Here is an 18,362-nt window from a genome sequence, read left to right as displayed (position 1 = left end):
GTTAGCCTGTAATGAGGTTAGCCTGTAATGAGGTTAGCCTGTTAGCCTGTAATGAGGTTAGCCTGTTAGCATGTTAGCCTGTAATAAGGTTCATGTGCCTCTTTAGTCTAAGATTCAGTGGACATCGGGAGGAAAAGGGCTCGTCAGTGGATCTGCACACTAACTGTGAACTCAACGCCACCTGTAGCTTTTTGCTAGCAGATAAAATCTCACGGCTAAAACTGACACAAACCGAGCCTAAAATCAAAATATCTTCAGATTAATCTGAACGTTTAGTTCTGGGTTTTTAAACATTTCTGTTGCCGTTTCCAAAATGAGCTATTCTAGAATCTGTATTTAATATCCAGAAGCCAAAGCGCTGTCCCAAAGCGTCTCATGCCTTCTTATAGAAAAGCCCAGAAAAAGACGGAGGCCAAGTTTCATTTGTGATTTGGCGACTGATTCGCTCAACATATGCGACGGCAAATTAGGGACATTTCAAACAAAAAAATAAAAGTAGAAAAAAACTCTGACATTTTTAGATTAAAATCTGAAGTTTTCAAGAAAAAGCTAAAAAAAATTCTCAGTTCGAAAAGTCAAAAATTTGCTAGAAAAAAAAATCAGAAATAAAGAAATTAAAAAATAAAATGTGGAAATTTCTGAGTTTGAAAAGTTTAAAATTTCAAGAAAAACTCAAAATTTTTAGATCTCAGAATTTTGGAGGGTTTTTTCCCCTGAAATTTACTTTTTTGATGTACAATGTCCCGACTACGCAGTGGTTCTCCATAGTCTTGTTCTGAATCTGTCTGAGACGTTAGCCGTAGCGCTAACATCTGTAGCTGCTCTGTGCCATCAAGCCGCGCCAGGTTGCCTTTTCTTAGCGTTTGGTTCTGAGGTTTCGGTAACTCAGTGCAGGACTATTGTTCATGCATTCACAAGCAGGAAACATTTAAAATCTTTAACGTTTTCCCACCAAAGCATCCACCTTCAGGTCTCATTTAGATGCAGTTTGAATCACAAAATTAGCATCAAGCTAAACAAAGCAACTCTTTTGTTTTTAAAAGATGGAGGTTTTCTGTTTTCTTCCTTTTCCAGTTTCTTGGTTTTGCTGCAGATTATTCACATGTTCACAACAACTGAGCAACTCTTGGCCATGCAGAATAAAAAAAGAAACTTTACAGGTGATTCTGAGATTAGCCAGACGACGTCATGCCTGCTCTGCTCTGCTGTGGTAGTTTTTCATGAGCTGCTTTCTTGTATTGATAAAATGGTGCCAAGCTTACGAGGCTCAATCTCTCCCACCAGAGAAGAGGTCGTGCCCAAACAGCGTTTACAAAAAAAAGGAAGAAGAAGAAGAAGCTATTTTTCTCTGGGTCAAAACTAAAGGAAAACTAAATTTACTAGTGGATAATTTATATCCAAATCCTCATGAATTACTTCACAAACTATTGTACTTTTTAAATGTTCAGAATGGAACCATTTTATATTGTATATATATGAATATATTTTGTTTTACTTTGTACTGTTCATTGTACTTTGCTTTAATTTAGAAACAATATAAATAAAGAATAATACTGTGGCCACATGGTGCTGCTGATCTTTCATTTTCTCATTTTTACCAAGTGAATCTTAAACATTCACTTCCTGTCAGTAACATAAACTTCAGTTAGAAACTGACTTTTATAAGTGAATAATATTGTGAAAAGATGGATTTTGGGGAATGAATCCCCCTTTTCTTCCTCTTGTCTCAGGCTAAATAACTAATTTACTGACGAACTTAAACGTCGCCGTGTTTTTAAGCAGTTTTGAGTTTCTTGGCGGGCCTCCGGTCGCAGCCTGAGGTCTGCGTGTCGCCGCCCTTCAGGTCCTCCAGAACAGGAAGCTGCAGCTTGGTCGCCGTCGCCGTCGCCCACAAGCACAACTCCAGCCTGTGGGGCGTCCAGTCCGGCTGCGGATCCACTGAGAGCAGAAAGCAAAGCCTCAGATCTCCATCTGGACTTCAACAGACCCTCGGCTGCCGGGCGTCGCCTCACCTGCGTTTAGTTTGGCAGCCTGGGCAGCCATTTTGTCCAGGTAGAGCGCGTAGTGCTTGGCGGTGTACTGGACGGGCTGCAGGCCGGGAACGCTCTCCGCCGCTTCGTCAGACATGAACGCAGTCAGAGCCGGAGCCGCTGCTGCCAGCACCGCTGCAACAAAACACTCAACGTCACGTATGCAGAAATATACGGCCTTTTCTGCAACATTTCTCAAATTTCACATTTTTATTCTTTTTCTAGCAAATTTTTTACTTTTCAGACTGAATTGTTTTTGGGTGTTTTGTTTTTTTGAGAAAATCTGGCTTCAAATTCAAGAATTTCCCTCTTTTTTTTATAGATTTTTTTCTCAAATTTTCAAGATTCAAATAGATTTCTGAGATTTTTCTGGCAAATTTTTTTACTTTTCTAACTCAAGTTTTCTTTTATAGAAAGTTTAAGACTTGGGTTTTTTTTTAAAGAAATTTTGCAACTTCAAATTTAGTAATTTTCTTGTTTTTAACAGAATATTTGAGATTTTTCTAGTATCTGATTCTTTTTTCTAGAAAATGTTTTTCTGAGATGTTTCTTAAATTAGTGACTCTTGTCTAACTTCTGAGATTTTTCTAAGAAATTTTCAACTTTTAAAACTCAGAAATTTTGCTGTTTTTTATAGAAAATTTTAGATTTTTCAAATAAACTTTGAACTATTGAAATTCAGAAATTTCCTTGTTTTTAACAGGATATCTAGGATTTTCCTGTGGAAATTAACTCCTTTTATTGCTTTTTTAATACCTACATCAGCTCTAATACGCTGTTGTGCGTCTCTGGTTGTAGTTTGATGATTTCATCTTTGAAAGATGCTGAACAGAAAGTTTTACTTCCTTGCTTGCAGACTGAGCGTTAAGAGGCCGCGGCGCTCCTCCGTCTGACGGTTGAGAGACTCTGAACTTATTGGAGAATCAATCACCCAGACCACCAGCCATCGCTGTGAAATATTGAGCTGTCCGCTGTGATTTACCGCCTGTATTCATTCAGAGGGGAGTGAGAAGACGGCAACCTGAGGCGGTGGCGGGGCCGACGCCTTTCAGGCCGCTGAGCTCAGCGACGGCGGCCGGAACGTCGGGCAGGAGGCCCAACGCCGTTCTGGAGCGGTTCTGGACGGCGTCCTCGGCGTTGGAGGCCGCCAGCTGCTGCAGCCTCGGCCTGAACTTCCCCCTCTGGACGGACACAGGAGACACGCCGCCTTCACATTACGAACGTCAGCAAAACGTCATATTACACTAACAAATGTCAACTTGGCCATTTCTACGGTCAATGGAAACGCAGCGGCTGTGGTTATTGCAGGAGTTTGTTGCAGAAGAGAGTTGCTAATTGAGGTTATGAAAATTAATGCACAAATTTCCCAAAAACACATTTTTGACGGGAAGTTTTCTGCACTAGCATGACGTGGGTTTTTGGGCCACATTGAAGTGGGTTTATTTCACAGAACTACAATGGAAACAGGATGTTACTGCTGCCGGAAACTACAAAGAAGACGACAGGAAGTGGTAGGATGATGATGTTTTCTAGTGCCTTACGCCTGAACAAGCATTCACATGATTTTAATTTCATTTCTTTAGTGGAAACACAGCAGTGGAGACATTTTATCTTTCCAACATCAGCAGAAAAAGTTTTGTGTACATATGTAATGGAAACAGCTAGCGGGGTTAGCGCGTACCGTTAGCTTCCACTCCATTAGCTTCTTCAGCTCCGACAGAGTGATGTGTTTGTCGGGTCGACTCGAAATCAGCACCGGCAATTCCTCCTGGTACCTGATCAGACAGCTGGCCTTAATGCTGCAGGATATGTAACTTGAATAAAAGATGCTTTTTCTTTATCGTGTTTGTTGAAACTGTCACCATGTTTGATATGGGACAGATAATTTAGGAGCTTGAAAAGTCAATAGTTGGATAGAAAAAAACATTAATTTCAGAAAAATTCTAGAAAAAACATGGAAATATTGGAGTTCCAAGTGGGAAAATTCATACTTTTGAAACTCAAAATTTCTGGTGTTTTTTTCTGTCAAAATTGTTTTATTTATTTTTCTAGGAAATCTTTGACTTTTCAAAGTCACAAAATTCTTTTTTTTTATTCTAAGAGTAATCTCAAAATTATTTGACTAAATATTAGACTTTTGAAATTCAGAATTTCCCTGATTTTTCTAGCAAATTTCTGAGATTAATCTTTAAATTTCAATTTTCTTTTCTAGCTAAATTTTGACTTTTCCAACTCACAAGATTCTTGTTTTTATACAAAACTTTCTAAGATTAATTCTAAATTTATTCACATTTTTCTACCAAATATTTGACTTTTGAAACTCAGAAATTCTTTCTTTTTCTCTCTCTCTCTAGAAAATTTCTAAGATTGATCTAAAGAAAATTAATCTAAAAATGTCTAACTTTTTAGCTGAAATGTACTCGCCATTAAATTGAGGCTGATGCGGCTTTGTGTTAACAGAAATTACCATTTGTCGAGCTGCAGTAGCTTCGGCTTCCTGGCTTTGGCCGTGGCCTCCACCACGTCCCAGTACTTCTCGTAAACTCTCCTCCATACTTCCGCTTCCCCGCAGGCGAACAGGGCGGCCATATTGGAGAGGTCACGGCTTCAACTAAAAAAAATCACAGCAGAAGGATGTTTGCTTAAACTTTTAACATAAAGCACAACAAAAACACATTAATAAACGTATTTCAACTGAAATCATCTCGATTAGATTCTTGTTCTTCTGTAAATGTTGTTGGCAGTTTACAATCGCAGTGTTTTACTGCCATCTGCTGGACAGAGGGCGTAATCCACTAAATATAAAATTTTAATTTTAACAAACTTACAACAAAAAACAAAAACATAATGTACTATCTCAATTAATATTGTATCCTTTCACCACTTTATTAGTCCTTTGACTGTTGAAGATGATTCAGATGTACTTAATATATTGATTATAGTTATTGGAAGTTTTGTTCTATGTAAATTGAACATTAACCATATTTTATGCGTATTGATTATTTTAATTTGATAAAATACAATGTCTGTTACTGGTTTTCATAGTTGTTGACTGTAAAATGTGTTTATAATATTTTTATGCTTTCATGATGTAAAGCACTTTGAACTGCCTTGGTGCTGAAACGTGCTATTCAAATAAATAAACTTGATTGATTTATATTATCTTGTGAATTTTCTACATTTCACTCTGATGAATGTTTCCCCGTAATATGTAAATCACTATTTAGAAAGTCCATCATGTTATCCACCCCTCCTCTCCTATTAATTATCCATTTTTTAATTATTTTTATTTTATTCTGTGTACATCATTTTTCCTGCCAAATTGTATTGATGTAATCTTTAATAATTACTTTAACCTCAGTTACAATTTGCAGGGATAAAAACAATGGATAAAACTTCTTTAATATTATTAATAACCAAATATTTAGACACCAAATTTTCTTCCAGTTCCAGTTGAGAAAAACTGTCATCGCCTTCTTCGGAAAGTGAACGGGGCCGCTTTGCGTAATTCTCGCGAGATTATAGTAAAATAGTATTTCCGGTGTTGCAAGCAGTTAGCAACAGCTTCAGAACATAAGGTTTGTAGTTTGACACCGCTTTATTTTTCGATATTGCTCAACTATATAAACTTTGTGTTGTTTTTTGTATCGCAGTTGTTCACTGTTTTCTATCTAAAACGTTTTCGCGCTTTCCGTCTGTGTAGGTTCTGGTGGACCGGCTAATGTTAGCATCACACTGCGGTCTTGTTTGGAAGTGATCTGCGCGTCCTGCGAGCTTAGCCGTTTTCTGTCCAACTCACCAGCAGAGCGAGGAGCAGGAAGGACGCGGGCTGTTTTGGATAAACAGATTTAGCAGAGACATGAACCTGCAGCGGAGCGGCGAGTCGGTAGAAGCTCGTTAGAAAGCGGGCAGCCTGGATGCGGCTCTGCTAGCACATGTTGCTCCGGGGATGATCTTCACGTGAGCACCGAAAGGCTCCTTATCAATCAGGTGATAAGAACATGGTGTTTTATCTTTTTATGTAATTTAAAGCTATGTTAACACGAAAAACAACAACAAACATACAGCTATACAAACGGGCATCACCATAAATGCAAAAGCGAAATGTTTTTAATATTTTTAACATAAATTACAGTAAAATATTTATCTGAAATTGGTGAATATAACATTTAATTCCATTCTACATGGTTAATAAACATTGCTATCAAATACTGTGCTCCGGAAAAAGCTGCAATAGTTTCCCAAACTTTTCTAAAGGTCATTTAAAAGACATTTGAGTATCTGGTGGTTCAATGTCAAACCATTGATTATTCTTAAAACCCAAAGTTGAGCAATCAATAAATGATTGGTTATGTTTCTATCAAAGCACCTAGAAAGTCAAAGGTCATATTCTCAATGCAATGGATCATTTCTACTCACCAGTCTAACAGTGAATATTTTGCAACATATTAAAATTATGCAGAAATTTTTATAATATCAAACTTAATTTATTCAGACATGAACTCATAATTATAATCTTGAAGATTCTTTCGCTCATTAGCATTGTTTGGTAGTTTTTATTTAATAAGAGAGGATAGTCTTTTAATTTTCCAGGTTGTCATGATGCCTTGTAGTTTAAGATTTAAACGTGTCTCTCGGGATCCTGTGAAACGCTGATCCAGATGTTTCTCGCTCACAGGTTGCCTCTCATGGGAGGAAACTGTCCAGCTGCAGAGGTTGATGAAGCCACCAGTTCTTCACACAGTCAGTACTGCAGCTGATATAGTTATTAATGTCTGGAGTTTATTTATTTATSGTTTCTGCTGCAAACTAAGGCTCTAACGTTGTGTACTTATTAACGCCACCTGTTGGTAGAATATGTAACTCTTTTTATATTTAAAAAATATTAAGTTAATTTTTAACATTTCTATCATTTTATATATTTTTTCTTAAAACTATTCTGTAAAGTTCCAAACTAAATCAAATGACATCAGTTTATATAAACAAAAATAAGTTTGTGCATCAAGTTCTGTAACTTAAATGACCAGTATGAGTTTAGCGGAGCTGCTTGGCTTTTTCTTAAATAAAACAATTATCACTAATTATTCCAAACACATCCGGTGGGGAAGTGTGTGTGTAAAACTCACTAACAGAAGGGAAGACGTCCAACTGATGGCTTCTTTAAATCCGTCTTTGAGAATTTTGAACAGATTAAGAATTCCCAGAACTATGAATTATTATTGTTTTAAATGTATTTATAGTTTTTTTTTTAACGTATTTTCTTTATGTGTTGCTTTATTTAATTTTTCACATTTATATTCTATTGTTTTTTTTTACATATTTAATATTTTATTTGTTGGTTTATTTAAATGACTAAATTTATATAAATTTTTTTCATTTATACTTGATTTTTTTTTTTAACATATTTTATTTATTATTTTGCTCACTAATTGAATTTCTTCATTTATATTTAAGTTCTTATATTTGCAGGTTCAATGAATTTTTTTATTCATATTTAATTGTTTTATTATAGTTTTTTTTTTCTTCTTTTATGTTTTATCTGCAGCAGGAAGATGGAGAAAATGTCCCGGGTCACGACGGCCCTCGGCAGCAGCAGCAGCAGCATCATCACCGGCCGAACCATGTTCTGCCACCTGGACGCTCCGGCCAACGCCATCAGCGTGTGCCGCGACGCCGCCCAGGTGGTCGTCGCCGGGCGCAACATCTTCAAGATCTACGCCCTGGAGGAGGAGCAGTTTGTGGAGAAGCTGAACCTGCGGGTCGGCCGCAAACCGTCGCTGAACTTCAGCTGCGCCGACGTCATGTGGCACCAGATGGAGGAGAACCTGCTGGCCACGGCCGCCACCAACGGCGCCGTGGTCACCTGGAACCTGGGCAAGCCGTCACGCAACAAGCAGGACCAGCTGTTCACGGAGCACAAACGCACCGTCAACAAGGTGTGTTTCCACCCGACGGAGGCCTACATGCTGCTGAGCGGCTCGCAGGACGGCTTCATGAAATGCTTCGATCTGCGCAAAAAGGAGTCGGTCAGCACCTTCTCAGGTAAAAGAGCTCAGCATGAAAATACAGAATATAGACGAACAGGAAGCAGAAACGTGAGTTAATTTAACGGTGATATTAGAGACTTAACCATCATAAAGCAGCAAAATAGCAGAACAAAAAGTTTCACAGCAGCTTTAAAAACTATAAAGATTTTAAAAATGACAATAAACAATATTTTTACTAAAGATTAAATAAAAATGTGACGGTAAGTAAAAATTGTATTAAACAATATAAAAATGTAAGGAAGGATCTCCTGTAGCAGTCAGTGTCGCAGCAGGTCTGGCTGAGCCTCTGACTGAAGACTTTCTGTTGTTTGAGCCTCTGATGAACAGATGAAAAGTAAAACGGTGGAAACCTGTTGCTGTGTTTCATGGCTGGCGATGGGAGCAGGTCAGTCGGAGAGCGTGAGGGACGTCCAGTTCAGCATGAAGGACTACTTCACCTTCGCTGCTTCCTTTGAAAACGGGAACGTCCAGCTGTGGGACATCAGGCGGCCGGATCGCTACGAGCGGATGTTCACGGCTCACACCGGCCCCGTGTTCTGCTGCGACTGGCATCCGGATGACAGGTACCGCTACGCAGCGTTTCCACAGCAACGCAGCTCAAACGCTCGGCAGCAGAGTGAACATCAACACGACAGAAATGTTGATCAGTCTTCGGTTTGTTCGGTGGTTAAAGGAACTCGGTGCTTCGGCCGTTTTCTGGACGTTTGTTCCAGATTTGTGGAGCATAGAAGTTGAATGATGCGTTTCAATGTTTTATCCAGAACCAGAAGACCTGAGAGGTCTGGAAGGTTGAGGCAACAGCAGCAGATCCTTAACCTGTTCAGTGATTTATAAACTAACTTCCTGGTTTTAGTGTCTGATTTATTTGTACTGACCTGTGGAGACCGTTGCAGTGAATGTGACTGAGGATTTTCTCCCCATCTTTCTTCTTTAATTCTGGAAATGTTCTTCAGCTGATGGAAGACTGACTTTGTAACCGTCTTCAAGTGGCTGTGAAGGTTCTGGTCAGAGTTTAGTTTTACAAACCATCCGCTTTCCGCCCTCCTCGTTTGTGTCTCAGGGGTTGGCTGGCCACCGGCGGCAGAGACAAGATGGTGAAGGTTTGGGACATGACCACCAACCGCGCCAAGGAGATCTACTGCGTCCAGACCATCGCCTCGGTGGCTCGGGTCAAATGGCGCCCGGAGAAGAAGTTCCACCTGGCCACCTGCTCCATGATGGTGGACCACAACATCTACGTGTGGGACATCCGCAGGCCCTTCATCCCCTTCGCCACCTTCGAGGAGCATAAAGACGTGACCACTGGGATCGTGTGGCGCCACCAGCACGACCCCCACTACCTGCTGTCCGGCTCCAAGGACAGCACGCTGTACCAGCACATGTTCAAGGACGCCACGCGGCCCGTGGACAAGGCCAACCCCGAGGGCCTGTGCTTCGGCCTGATGGGCGACCTGGCCTTTGCCGTCAACGAGAGTCTGGTCAGCAGCGACGCCGGCAGGAAGCCGTACCCCGGAGGCGACCGCCGCTACCCGTTCTTCTCCTTCAAGAAGCCCAGCCCGACGGAGCAGTTCGCCCACGTGTCCAGCGCGCTGAGCGTCTTCGAGACGGACCTGGACAGCAGCCGCATGGACTGGTTCGTAAAGACGGCGCAACTCTACCTCCTCGGTGGGAAGCCGTTTACGGAGCTGTGTGACCATAACGCTACGGTGGCCCGGGAGCTCAAACGGCCGCAGGTGAGACGGGTCAGAACAACAGCAGGTCCCTCTGGACCCAGTAAAGTACTTTTAATTTGAATTTGAACCCCTTCGACACGGAAGGGGTTCAAATTCTAGTTTTATCCAGTTAAAGTTAATTTAATGTTAATATTCAGACATGAATATTACTTAATATTCATTTATGTTCTTTAAATTTCCTCATTTTATTTTGCTGCAACCAGGAACTAAAGCCAATAAATTAATAGCAATAGACGAGCAAAGTTAGTGGCAGAAACTAACTCACCCGTTCACTGGTTGCCTAGCAACAACCTGCTGGGTGAGAAGCAGTTTCAAGTTCCCCCAAACTTTGGTTGCCTAGCAACAGCCTGCTGAGTGACTGGAGCAGTTTCAAGTTCCCCCACTTTGCCTCAAAACTAAAAAAAAAAAAGAGAAAATTGAATAAAACAGCAACGCTCACAGCATCAGCCTGGCAGCATTTCAGATATTTATAACAAAAAACCGAATTAATAATTATTGGTATTGACTGATGTGGCAACAAATAGAAAAAAAAGAATGGAATTGGGTGGATCAGTGGGATCGCTGCAGGTTTTCATCTCTGGTGGATTAACTGAAAACAAAACACTTTTTTTTATTAAGTTATTTAAAAGTTTAGAAGTTTCCATAAAGATTTTCTAATGCTGACAGAAACAGTTAATCCATGTTTCCAGTCAACTGTCCTGCTAATTATGAGCAAATCTTAAAATTAGGCAAAAATATAAAAAAGTCTGACTGAGGTCGATTATTCGCTGCTTCTCATTTCCTGTTGGCGCATTAAGAAACATAAAAACGCCTCAAGTGGACGGAAACTTTCTTTGTGAAAAAAATATTTTTTTGCTTGTTGACTAAAATAAACTTTATTGAACTGAAAGGTTTCAACAACATGGACGATGCTGAGAATCATGTTTTCTGACCCAGCGCCCGGCCCGAACCACAGCCTCAGTAAACTGGGCAGTTTACCACTAATGAACAGGTAATCTGATTCAGATTATAATCCGGATTACTGGAACAGCTAATCTGAATGTTTCTGCCTTCAGTTTCAGCATGAAAGAAATGGGTCCGGAGAGCAGACTGGAGCGCTGCAAAGGCGAAAGCCGGCAGGACAACGTCCACCTGGAGCCGGGCAACTCGCACATCAGCAACAACAACGAAGGTAAAGTTGCCGCTTCGCGCCTGGAGCCGGGGACTCGAACCGCCGTCCTGTGACTCAATCTGACTTCATTTCCAGAGAACGAGGAGACGGAGGGCAGCGACGGCCCCACAGAGTACATGTTCGGAGACGCAGAGCTGGACGACGACGACCTTTACCCCATGGAGCACGACAACCAAACGGGTCAGCGCTAACCCTACAGCAACAATCCTAGACATTAGTTCTGCTAACCCAATGGCTTTGTACCAACATCATATTGAGTGGAAGCTAATGCTAAAGCGCTAACAGAAAATTAGCTCCTCTGTTAGCGTATTAGCATGAAGTTATTTTTGAATGCTGCTTCGTCTGCAGTGCCGGAGGAGCCGGTGTACACGCTGCCTCCGGAGGCCTTTCAGCTGCGCCACGAGATCATCGACAACCCGTCGGCGCCGGAGCACCTGCAGCAGGACAAGGCCGACTCGCCGCACGTCAGTGGCAACGAGGCGGAAGTCGCCTGCCTGACGCCCATCGAGTCGTTCTCGCTCATCTCCATTTCCCAGCCGCTGTACAGCCCGCACTTACACGCCAGCTTCTTCTGCCCCATCGTCCGTGAGATGCTGAGCCACTACGCCGAGCGCGGCGACGTGCAGATGGCCGTGTCCGTGCTCATCGTGTTGGGGGAGAGGATTCGCAAGGAGATCGACGACCTCACTCAGGTCAGGAGACGCAGCAGCAGCAGCGTTTATTGGCGTTTTGTTAAGTGATTGGAAGGTTTTTGGACCTGCTTTGCCCCCGTAGGAGCACTGGTACATGTCCTACATAGACCTGCTGCAGCGGTTCGAGCTGTGGAACGTTTCCAACGAGGTCATCAAGCTGAGTACCTGCAGCGCCATCACCTGCCTCAACCAGACCTCCACCACTCTGCACATCAACTGCAGCAACTGCAAGCGGCCAATGAGCAACAAGGGATGGATCTGTGACAGGTACAAACATCAAATTCCTGTCTATTAAGGTGTTTGCTTTTCTAAACTCTTCAACTTCTAGATATTTCAGATAAATTTCAGATTACGTAATTTAGCTTTTTAGTTACTTTCCAAAAAGATTGATTATTGATTATTATTTGACCTAATTGGCTCATTTCTGCTAATGTGCTAATTATTCGTTTACCTCTTTAGTATGTTTGCTAACTGAAAATGTCTCTTTAGTGCAGTTTGTTTAAACCCAAAGCGTGTGCGTCTGTCCTGCAGGTGTCGCCAGTGTGCCAGTGCGTGCGCCGTGTGCCACCATGTGGTGAAGGGGCTGTTCGTCTGGTGCCAGGGCTGCAGCCACGGCGGACACCTGGAGCACATCATGAACTGGCTGAAGAACAACTCTCACTGCCCTGCCGGATGCGGCCACCTGTGTGAATACACCTGAGACCCGGTCGCACACCTGGGGAACGTGTTCAGGCCTCGGAGCGCTCTGCCGCCCCCCTGTGGCCTTCATGTGAAATCACACCAACAGGTCAATCGGACCTCCGGTGATTCTCATCAGCAGAATGTAAAACCAGCGATTGAAACGTTCAACATTTTACAGTTTTCAGATCTGAGTTACTGTTTTACATATTAACACTTATTTTGAGCAACTGTAGATAATGTAACATTAATTTATAACAAGAAAAATGGCTTTGAGCGAAACATTAAAACGCTTGAGATGTTGCGTTCTGCTCCAGAAGCCTGTTTGTCTTCACATTATTTACATCAAATGGGACCAATGTGAACCTAAAGATGAGGATTTTAACCAAGTGAAATCTAAAAATGGATCAGAAAGACAGAAATTCAAAAAGTTCATATCCTTTAATTTATATTCTGTCACAACAAAAAACTTTCATTTGGATTTTTTTATATCGGATCCAATTTTAATCATTTCTGAACTTTAATTAAAAAAAATAAAATACAAATTACAGAAAATATTTATATCCTGTGAGTTTGGAGTATTGAGGCCAGATTACAAGATTTTTGTTTAATTATAAGAATAAAATATTAGAATAAAAACACAATTTTACCAGAAAAAAAAGCTTCTAGAGTTAGATTTAATGTGAGCAAATAGTTTTTACTTTATTCTGGTATTATTTTGACTTGTACACTGCAAAAACACAAAATTTTACCAATTATTTTTGTTTGTTTCTTGTGCAAATGTATTTTTACGAATGAAATAAGACAAAACTAATTTATAAGCACATTTTTAGCAATATGTCTTAACAGCTTGTTTTTAAGAGGTGAAACAATTGGCAGATTTCACTAATAATCTTAAGACTTATTAAATGTCGTTACAATTGAAATAACCTGCCAGTGGAGCTAGTACTTTAAAATAACTATTAAGGACTTGACATAAAACAAGCTCATATCTTGCTAAGATATTACTTATTCTTATTTCAAGTGTAATAAGATATTTTCACTAAAAACCAGACAAAAATGCTCGGTAAAATTTCGTTTTTGCAGTGTATAACTAAGTAGTATTGTGCCTATTCTGCTAAAAAAAAATCTTATTCTGGCCTTAATGACGATTTAGTATATGGGCCGTCATACAACAAAATAAGTACATTTCCAAGTAAAAACTTTATTTCTGAGATTAATCTAAAAATGTCTGAAATTTACTGTTTTTGCCATGAAAACAGTTCATGTTAACCACCAGAGGGCGCCACTGGGAACAGATTTTAGTTTCAGGTATAAGAAAAATAATTTCATTAAGATTCAGCAGGACATTCACTAAAACTAAGACAAACATTAAATTTAATTTTCCATCATTTCTTCCTCCTTTCCTCTCTGTGCCTTTGCACGCTGAGTGCAACACACCAGCACAGGCGGTCCGGGTCATGACCTCTTCCTGCCTGCTTGTCGTTTCCCTGCAGCAGCTGAGTTGCTCCCGCTCTCCACTGGGCAAGCGCAGGTCCTTCAGCCAATCAGAGGCGGCCAACAGGTAGCCAATCAGAGGCAGCTGGTGCTGCTCGGCTCGCTGCGGCGCTGTGACTGTCCTCCAGCGGCGGTTCGGGGTGGTTGGCTCACCCTCCGTCAAATATTCACAGTAACCCTTTAAAAAGCAGCGGAGAGAAGCTGGTGTCAGTTAATTTGAAAAGACAATTCGTCAAATAAAATAAAAAAAATACGTCATCCAGCCAGTAGAGACGCAAAAATGCTAGGAAGCTGGCTAGCAGCAGTTAGCAGCTAGTTAGCGGTAGCCTCATCAGAGAACGCAATGACGATGTCTTGAAACATAAAAAGATGTTTTTTAAGCGCTTGGGCTGTAACTGGAAAGCCAAAGGAAAGTACTAAAATGTGGAAAGTGTGAATTTGGCATAATAAGTTCCCTTTGAGTCTGTAAGGCTGTGCGCGGCTCTGACCTGTTGACGCGCTTAGGGCCGCTCCCAGCTGTCTGAGACCCTCTCCGGGGCGCTCAGCCGCCTCAGGCTCTGCTGCAGGGTTTCCACAGTCCCTGCTGTGATCACATCAAACGTCAGAGTTAAATATTCACCATTTTAATATGAAGCACTGAACTCAGTGTACCCATTTTGTCCTGGTAGGACTCCAGCTTCTTCATGAGCTCCACCATATTGGAACAACTCAGCCCCTCTACAAGTACAAGAAAAAAATAACAGTTACTTCGTTTTGCTAAAAATAAATGTGAGATGCAACATCAGAACTGCTGTACCTGCCGGGTCAGAACCGCTGCTCCGGTCGGCCGTGAGGCAGGCCAGCAGCTCGGCCCAGCAGGCCCTGGCCTTGGTCAGCGTGGCGCTCATGTCCTGAGCCAGCCGGTGGTTCTCCACCAGCTCAGAGTGGACCTTCTTCCAGGCCATTTTGTCCTCCATCAGGCAGCCCTCCATCACCGTCCGCAGCTCCTTCTCCTGAGACACCTGGCTCTCCAGGCTCTCGATTTCCTCACATCGCTGCCAGCGGACAAGAAGAAGCTCAGCCGGACCAGAGCCGCTCGTTTTATGGGAGCGATAACGACTTCAATCTGGACTTATTCTGGACTGTGGTGTGAACACTTCCACTGATAGCAGAGGAGATTCTTGATTTAGCGCTTTTGCTCATTTTGAAAAGTTTAGTGCTATTAGCTTCCACCAAATAACATTTTCCAGATCAAGTCTAAAGCACTCATTTACTTGGCTATAGTGGTTAGCCCAAACTTCTATTAGCAATGCTAATTTTTCACTTAGCACATTAGCATTATTGCTAAATTTTAAAAAGTTTAGTGCTATTAGATTTCCCTAAATAATTTTTCTGGATAATTCCTAAAGCAGTAATTTACTTTCCTATTGTTTAAACTTTCAGTTCAATGAAGTCCAACATTTGAGCTGAACTTTTTGTTATCGACTTAAGAATTAAAGTATTTACGTTTATATTCCCGCTTTTATTTTGAAGTGCAGGAAGACTGCGCAGCAGTTCCATTTCCTCTCTTTCTTCCCGATGACTTTAATTAAAACAAGAAACATGCAGGAACAAAATCCGATGTTTGTTGAATGTTGTTCTCCGTGCCCAAAACTGATTCTGGATTTACTTTCACACATTCAAGTATAGAAGCTTCTGCTTGATGCAGTGTGATGTCATAAACCCAAATGGTCAAAACGCGTCTCTAAAGGCCCAGAAGTGATTTAATGTGTGAAGCTCTGATCTGCTTCGGTCACCTTGTGGAGCTGGATGGCCATTTCCTGCATCTCTGCTTCCAGCTGGTCGGCGTAGGCCTGCTCCAGGGCGTCGCTGGGCGGCGGCGCGCTGCTGTGCCACCGCGCGATGGCCGACGTCATCTTCCGTTTGGGACCAAACAGCCTGAAAAACAGCCGATCAGAACCAGAGACACCAAGAACTATTATGACAAGTCAAAATATTAGCAGAACAAAATGCAGCAGAACTTGAATAAAGTCGTTTGTTGTATTAATACGACTTTATTCTCGTGTGATCATGACTGTCAGTTACTATTTTATTCTATATTAACGGCATTATTACGACTGTGAAAGCTAAAAATGATCACAAATTTATTTTTGTTATTATGACTTTGTTCTCGTATTATTATTTATTCTAGAAACTAAAAGTCTCGTAGCCTGGCTCTGGTTCTCCGTAGTAGAAATGTGAAATAATTCTCACGTAATCCCGATTTCCTTCAGGTCGTTCTCCGTCAGCGTGAGAAATATCCGCAGGTCGATGTCTTGTTCTTCCAGCAGTGGGAGATATTTGGAGAAGCCGATTTGCTCCAGGAACTCTGCCAGATCCTGCCGGGAAACAGGAAGTGAAAACCAAACCAACGCTGAATCGCAGCGTAACCCGGAAGCAGCCCGACCTTCGGTCCGGAGTAAGATGGCCGCGGCCCGCCGTGTGCGTGTTTGCTGCCGTTTCCCGTCCCGCCGGACAGAGCCGCGTCGCTGTTGGCGTGCCGCGTCTTTCCTTTGGAGTGAGTCTTATTTGTCCGGCGGGAGCTGCTCCTCCGGCTCTGATCCGAGTCCTGGTGGAGAACATGAGCTTCAGCAGCTAACAGGAAGTCGGGGCAAGCGGCGGCGAGGCGAACGCACCTCGTTGCTCTCCACGGATCCTTCCCAGCTGAGTCCGACCGCGTGAGGCAGGCCGTCGCTGCTGCTGCTGCTGCTCCTCATGGTGGGCATGTCGCTCTCGAAGAACGGGCTGTCGTCTGCAGAGACACGCACCTCTTCACCAACCCAGCCAAACACCGGCTTACCTCCGGGGTCTGACCTCTGACCTCTGCTGCTGTGGCTCTGACCGTCCAGCTCGTTGATGGGTGACGTGACGTCCCGGTAGCAGATGCTCTCGCTCTGCTCGCCGTACGGCGTGAAGCCGGGCAGCGCAGCGGGCGGTTCTGGAACAAATCACATTTCATCGCTTTCTAACGAGATCAGGGCTGAAACGATTGATCAGAATAATCATTATTCAAATAGCTAATTAATCTGAATTATTGATTACTGAACAATTAATCGCGATTAATTGATCTGGGGGAGAAAAACAATCAGATTAATCCAAGTATTGAAATAATTGATTAACAAGATTCATTCTGATTTATTGATTCTTGAAATGATCAATCATGATTAATGATATTGAAATAAAGGATTAGTCTGATTAATCAATTATTCAAATAACCAGGAGCTAATACAGTAATTGATCGTTAACCCTAAAAAGACCATCAGCTGAAAACGACTCACTGAACAGCAATTAGGATGAAAACTGGACAGAAATAAACATTTTGCATTTAAGATGAAAACAAATGTTTTCTGTTGTTTTATCTTCTCTGATTGGAGAACAAACATGTTTTAACTTCAAATCAACCTGCAGTTTTTGTTTCATACATTTTATATTGAAAGAAACTGAACTGGAAAAATTGGAGTTTATTTTGTAACTGTAATATTTTACAATAATTGTTTTAAATTTGGTTTATATTATGATGTAACTTTAAAATATTAATTGATGTTTTGATCCGTTGCGTTTTATTCCAATGCTTCAGTATAATTTCTGTGACCAGCTCTGGTGTGAATACTTATTTACCCACCGCTTGCTTTGCTCTTCCCTCCCACTCTGAACTTGGCGATGGCCTGCGGCCCGTCGTGGATGCTGACGCCTTTGACCCGGCTGCGGCCGGACCGGGTCCTGGGCGGCGAGCCGTCAGAGTCCTCCGAGGAGCTCAGGTCTCCAAAGTGTCCTGACGAGTTTAAGAGCAGCAGAAAAAAAGACCTTTATGTTTTTATTTTAATCATTTTGAACAGTTTGTGCGATCCAGTTAATCAATCGATTGACGAGTTAGTTGACAATTACTTTAATAATCAATTAATCGTTTCAACCCTGGTTAAAACCCCCAGTATGATTAGAGCTGGACGATACGGCTGAAAAAGATGTTTCATATCAGTTGATACAGATAATTATTGATTAGTTTTTGTTTCAAATCTCTGAAATACAACCAAACTGATGGAGCGACATTTCCTATCAGTTTTCTCTCCACGTCGTTTCTTATTTTTGGGGGAAACTTGAAACTGTTCCTGCCAGTTACTCAGCAGGTTGTTGCTAGGCAACCAGAGAACGAGCGTTAGTTGATCCACCTGAATATTCTGTCAAAAATATTACCTGTTGATATTGATCACATATCGTGAAATATGTTATTGATGTATTGGCCAGCCCCGATTACATAAAAAAAAACAAAAAAAACAGAAACCTGGTTTAATTCTTGGAGATCGAGAGTCGATGAGGCCGACGATCTTGGTGTAACCGTACAACATGGCGAGGGCGCGCGCCGTCTCTCCTTTGGCGTTTCGATCGCCCACTTTTACTTTCTGAAGCAAAAGGAGAAAAGATTACAGAGTTAAATCCCCTCAGCCACCAGCAGGGGGCGTTTCATACAGCTAGATCCCTTCAGCCACCACCAGGGGGCG

The 18,362-nt window shown here is 41.9% G+C and overlaps 3 protein-coding genes across 4 annotated transcripts in view; 1 reads left to right on the top strand and 2 right to left on the bottom strand.

Annotated features, from left to right (window-relative positions):
* Positions 1-731: 731 nt before the first annotated feature.
* LOC103481077 (uncharacterized) lies at positions 732-5,914 on the bottom strand. Its single transcript, XM_008436341.2, has 6 exons — positions 5,830-5,914; positions 4,498-4,641; positions 3,712-3,805; positions 3,052-3,211; positions 2,013-2,165; positions 732-1,938 (listed from the first exon to the last, which is right to left on the bottom strand). The coding sequence occupies exons 2-6, from the start codon at positions 4,617-4,619 to the stop codon at positions 1,775-1,777; spliced, it is 693 nt and encodes a 230-aa protein (XP_008434563.1). The 5' UTR covers positions 4,620-4,641; positions 5,830-5,914; the 3' UTR covers positions 732-1,774.
* An 18-nt stretch (positions 5,915-5,932) lies between these two features.
* wdr24 (WD repeat domain 24) lies at positions 5,933-12,655 on the top strand. Of its 2 annotated transcripts, none has more exons than XM_008436339.2 (11): positions 5,933-6,020; positions 6,709-6,773; positions 7,579-8,072; positions 8,463-8,640; positions 9,138-9,810; positions 10,701-10,801; positions 10,866-10,981; positions 11,057-11,161; positions 11,330-11,673; positions 11,756-11,940; positions 12,205-12,655. In XM_008436339.2, exons 3-11 carry the CDS (start codon positions 7,583-7,585, stop codon positions 12,371-12,373), a joined length of 2,361 nt encoding a protein of 786 aa, XP_008434561.1. In that variant the 5' UTR covers positions 5,933-6,020; positions 6,709-6,773; positions 7,579-7,582; the 3' UTR covers positions 12,374-12,655. The 2 variants fall into 2 exon arrangements, with proteins under 2 accessions (XP_008434561.1, XP_017166445.1); XM_017310956.1 differs by having other exon boundaries at positions 7,576-8,072.
* Positions 12,656-13,700: 1,045 nt separating this feature from the next.
* Positions 13,701-18,362, bottom strand: part of anks3 (ankyrin repeat and sterile alpha motif domain containing 3) — a 7,436-nt gene continuing 2,774 nt past the window's right edge. Inside the window, 11 exon segments of the mRNA XM_008436338.2 lie at positions 13,701-14,026; positions 14,337-14,431; positions 14,500-14,565; positions 14,645-14,882; positions 15,624-15,765; positions 16,081-16,205; positions 16,274-16,435; positions 16,503-16,618; positions 16,688-16,804; positions 17,489-17,638; positions 18,146-18,332. Coding sequence (XP_008434560.1) covers positions 14,349-14,431; positions 14,500-14,565; positions 14,645-14,882; positions 15,624-15,765; positions 16,081-16,205; positions 16,274-16,435; positions 16,503-16,618; positions 16,688-16,804; positions 17,489-17,638; positions 18,146-18,332 — 1,386 coding nt within the window. The 3' untranslated portion in view covers positions 13,701-14,026; positions 14,337-14,348.

This window comes from Poecilia reticulata, linkage group LG19 (genome assembly GCF_000633615.1).
Source record: "Poecilia reticulata strain Guanapo linkage group LG19, Guppy_female_1.0+MT, whole genome shotgun sequence".
Taxonomy (NCBI): Eukaryota; Metazoa; Chordata; class Actinopteri; order Cyprinodontiformes; family Poeciliidae; genus Poecilia; species Poecilia reticulata.
This window is presented reverse-complemented; position numbering and strand designations above follow the sequence as displayed.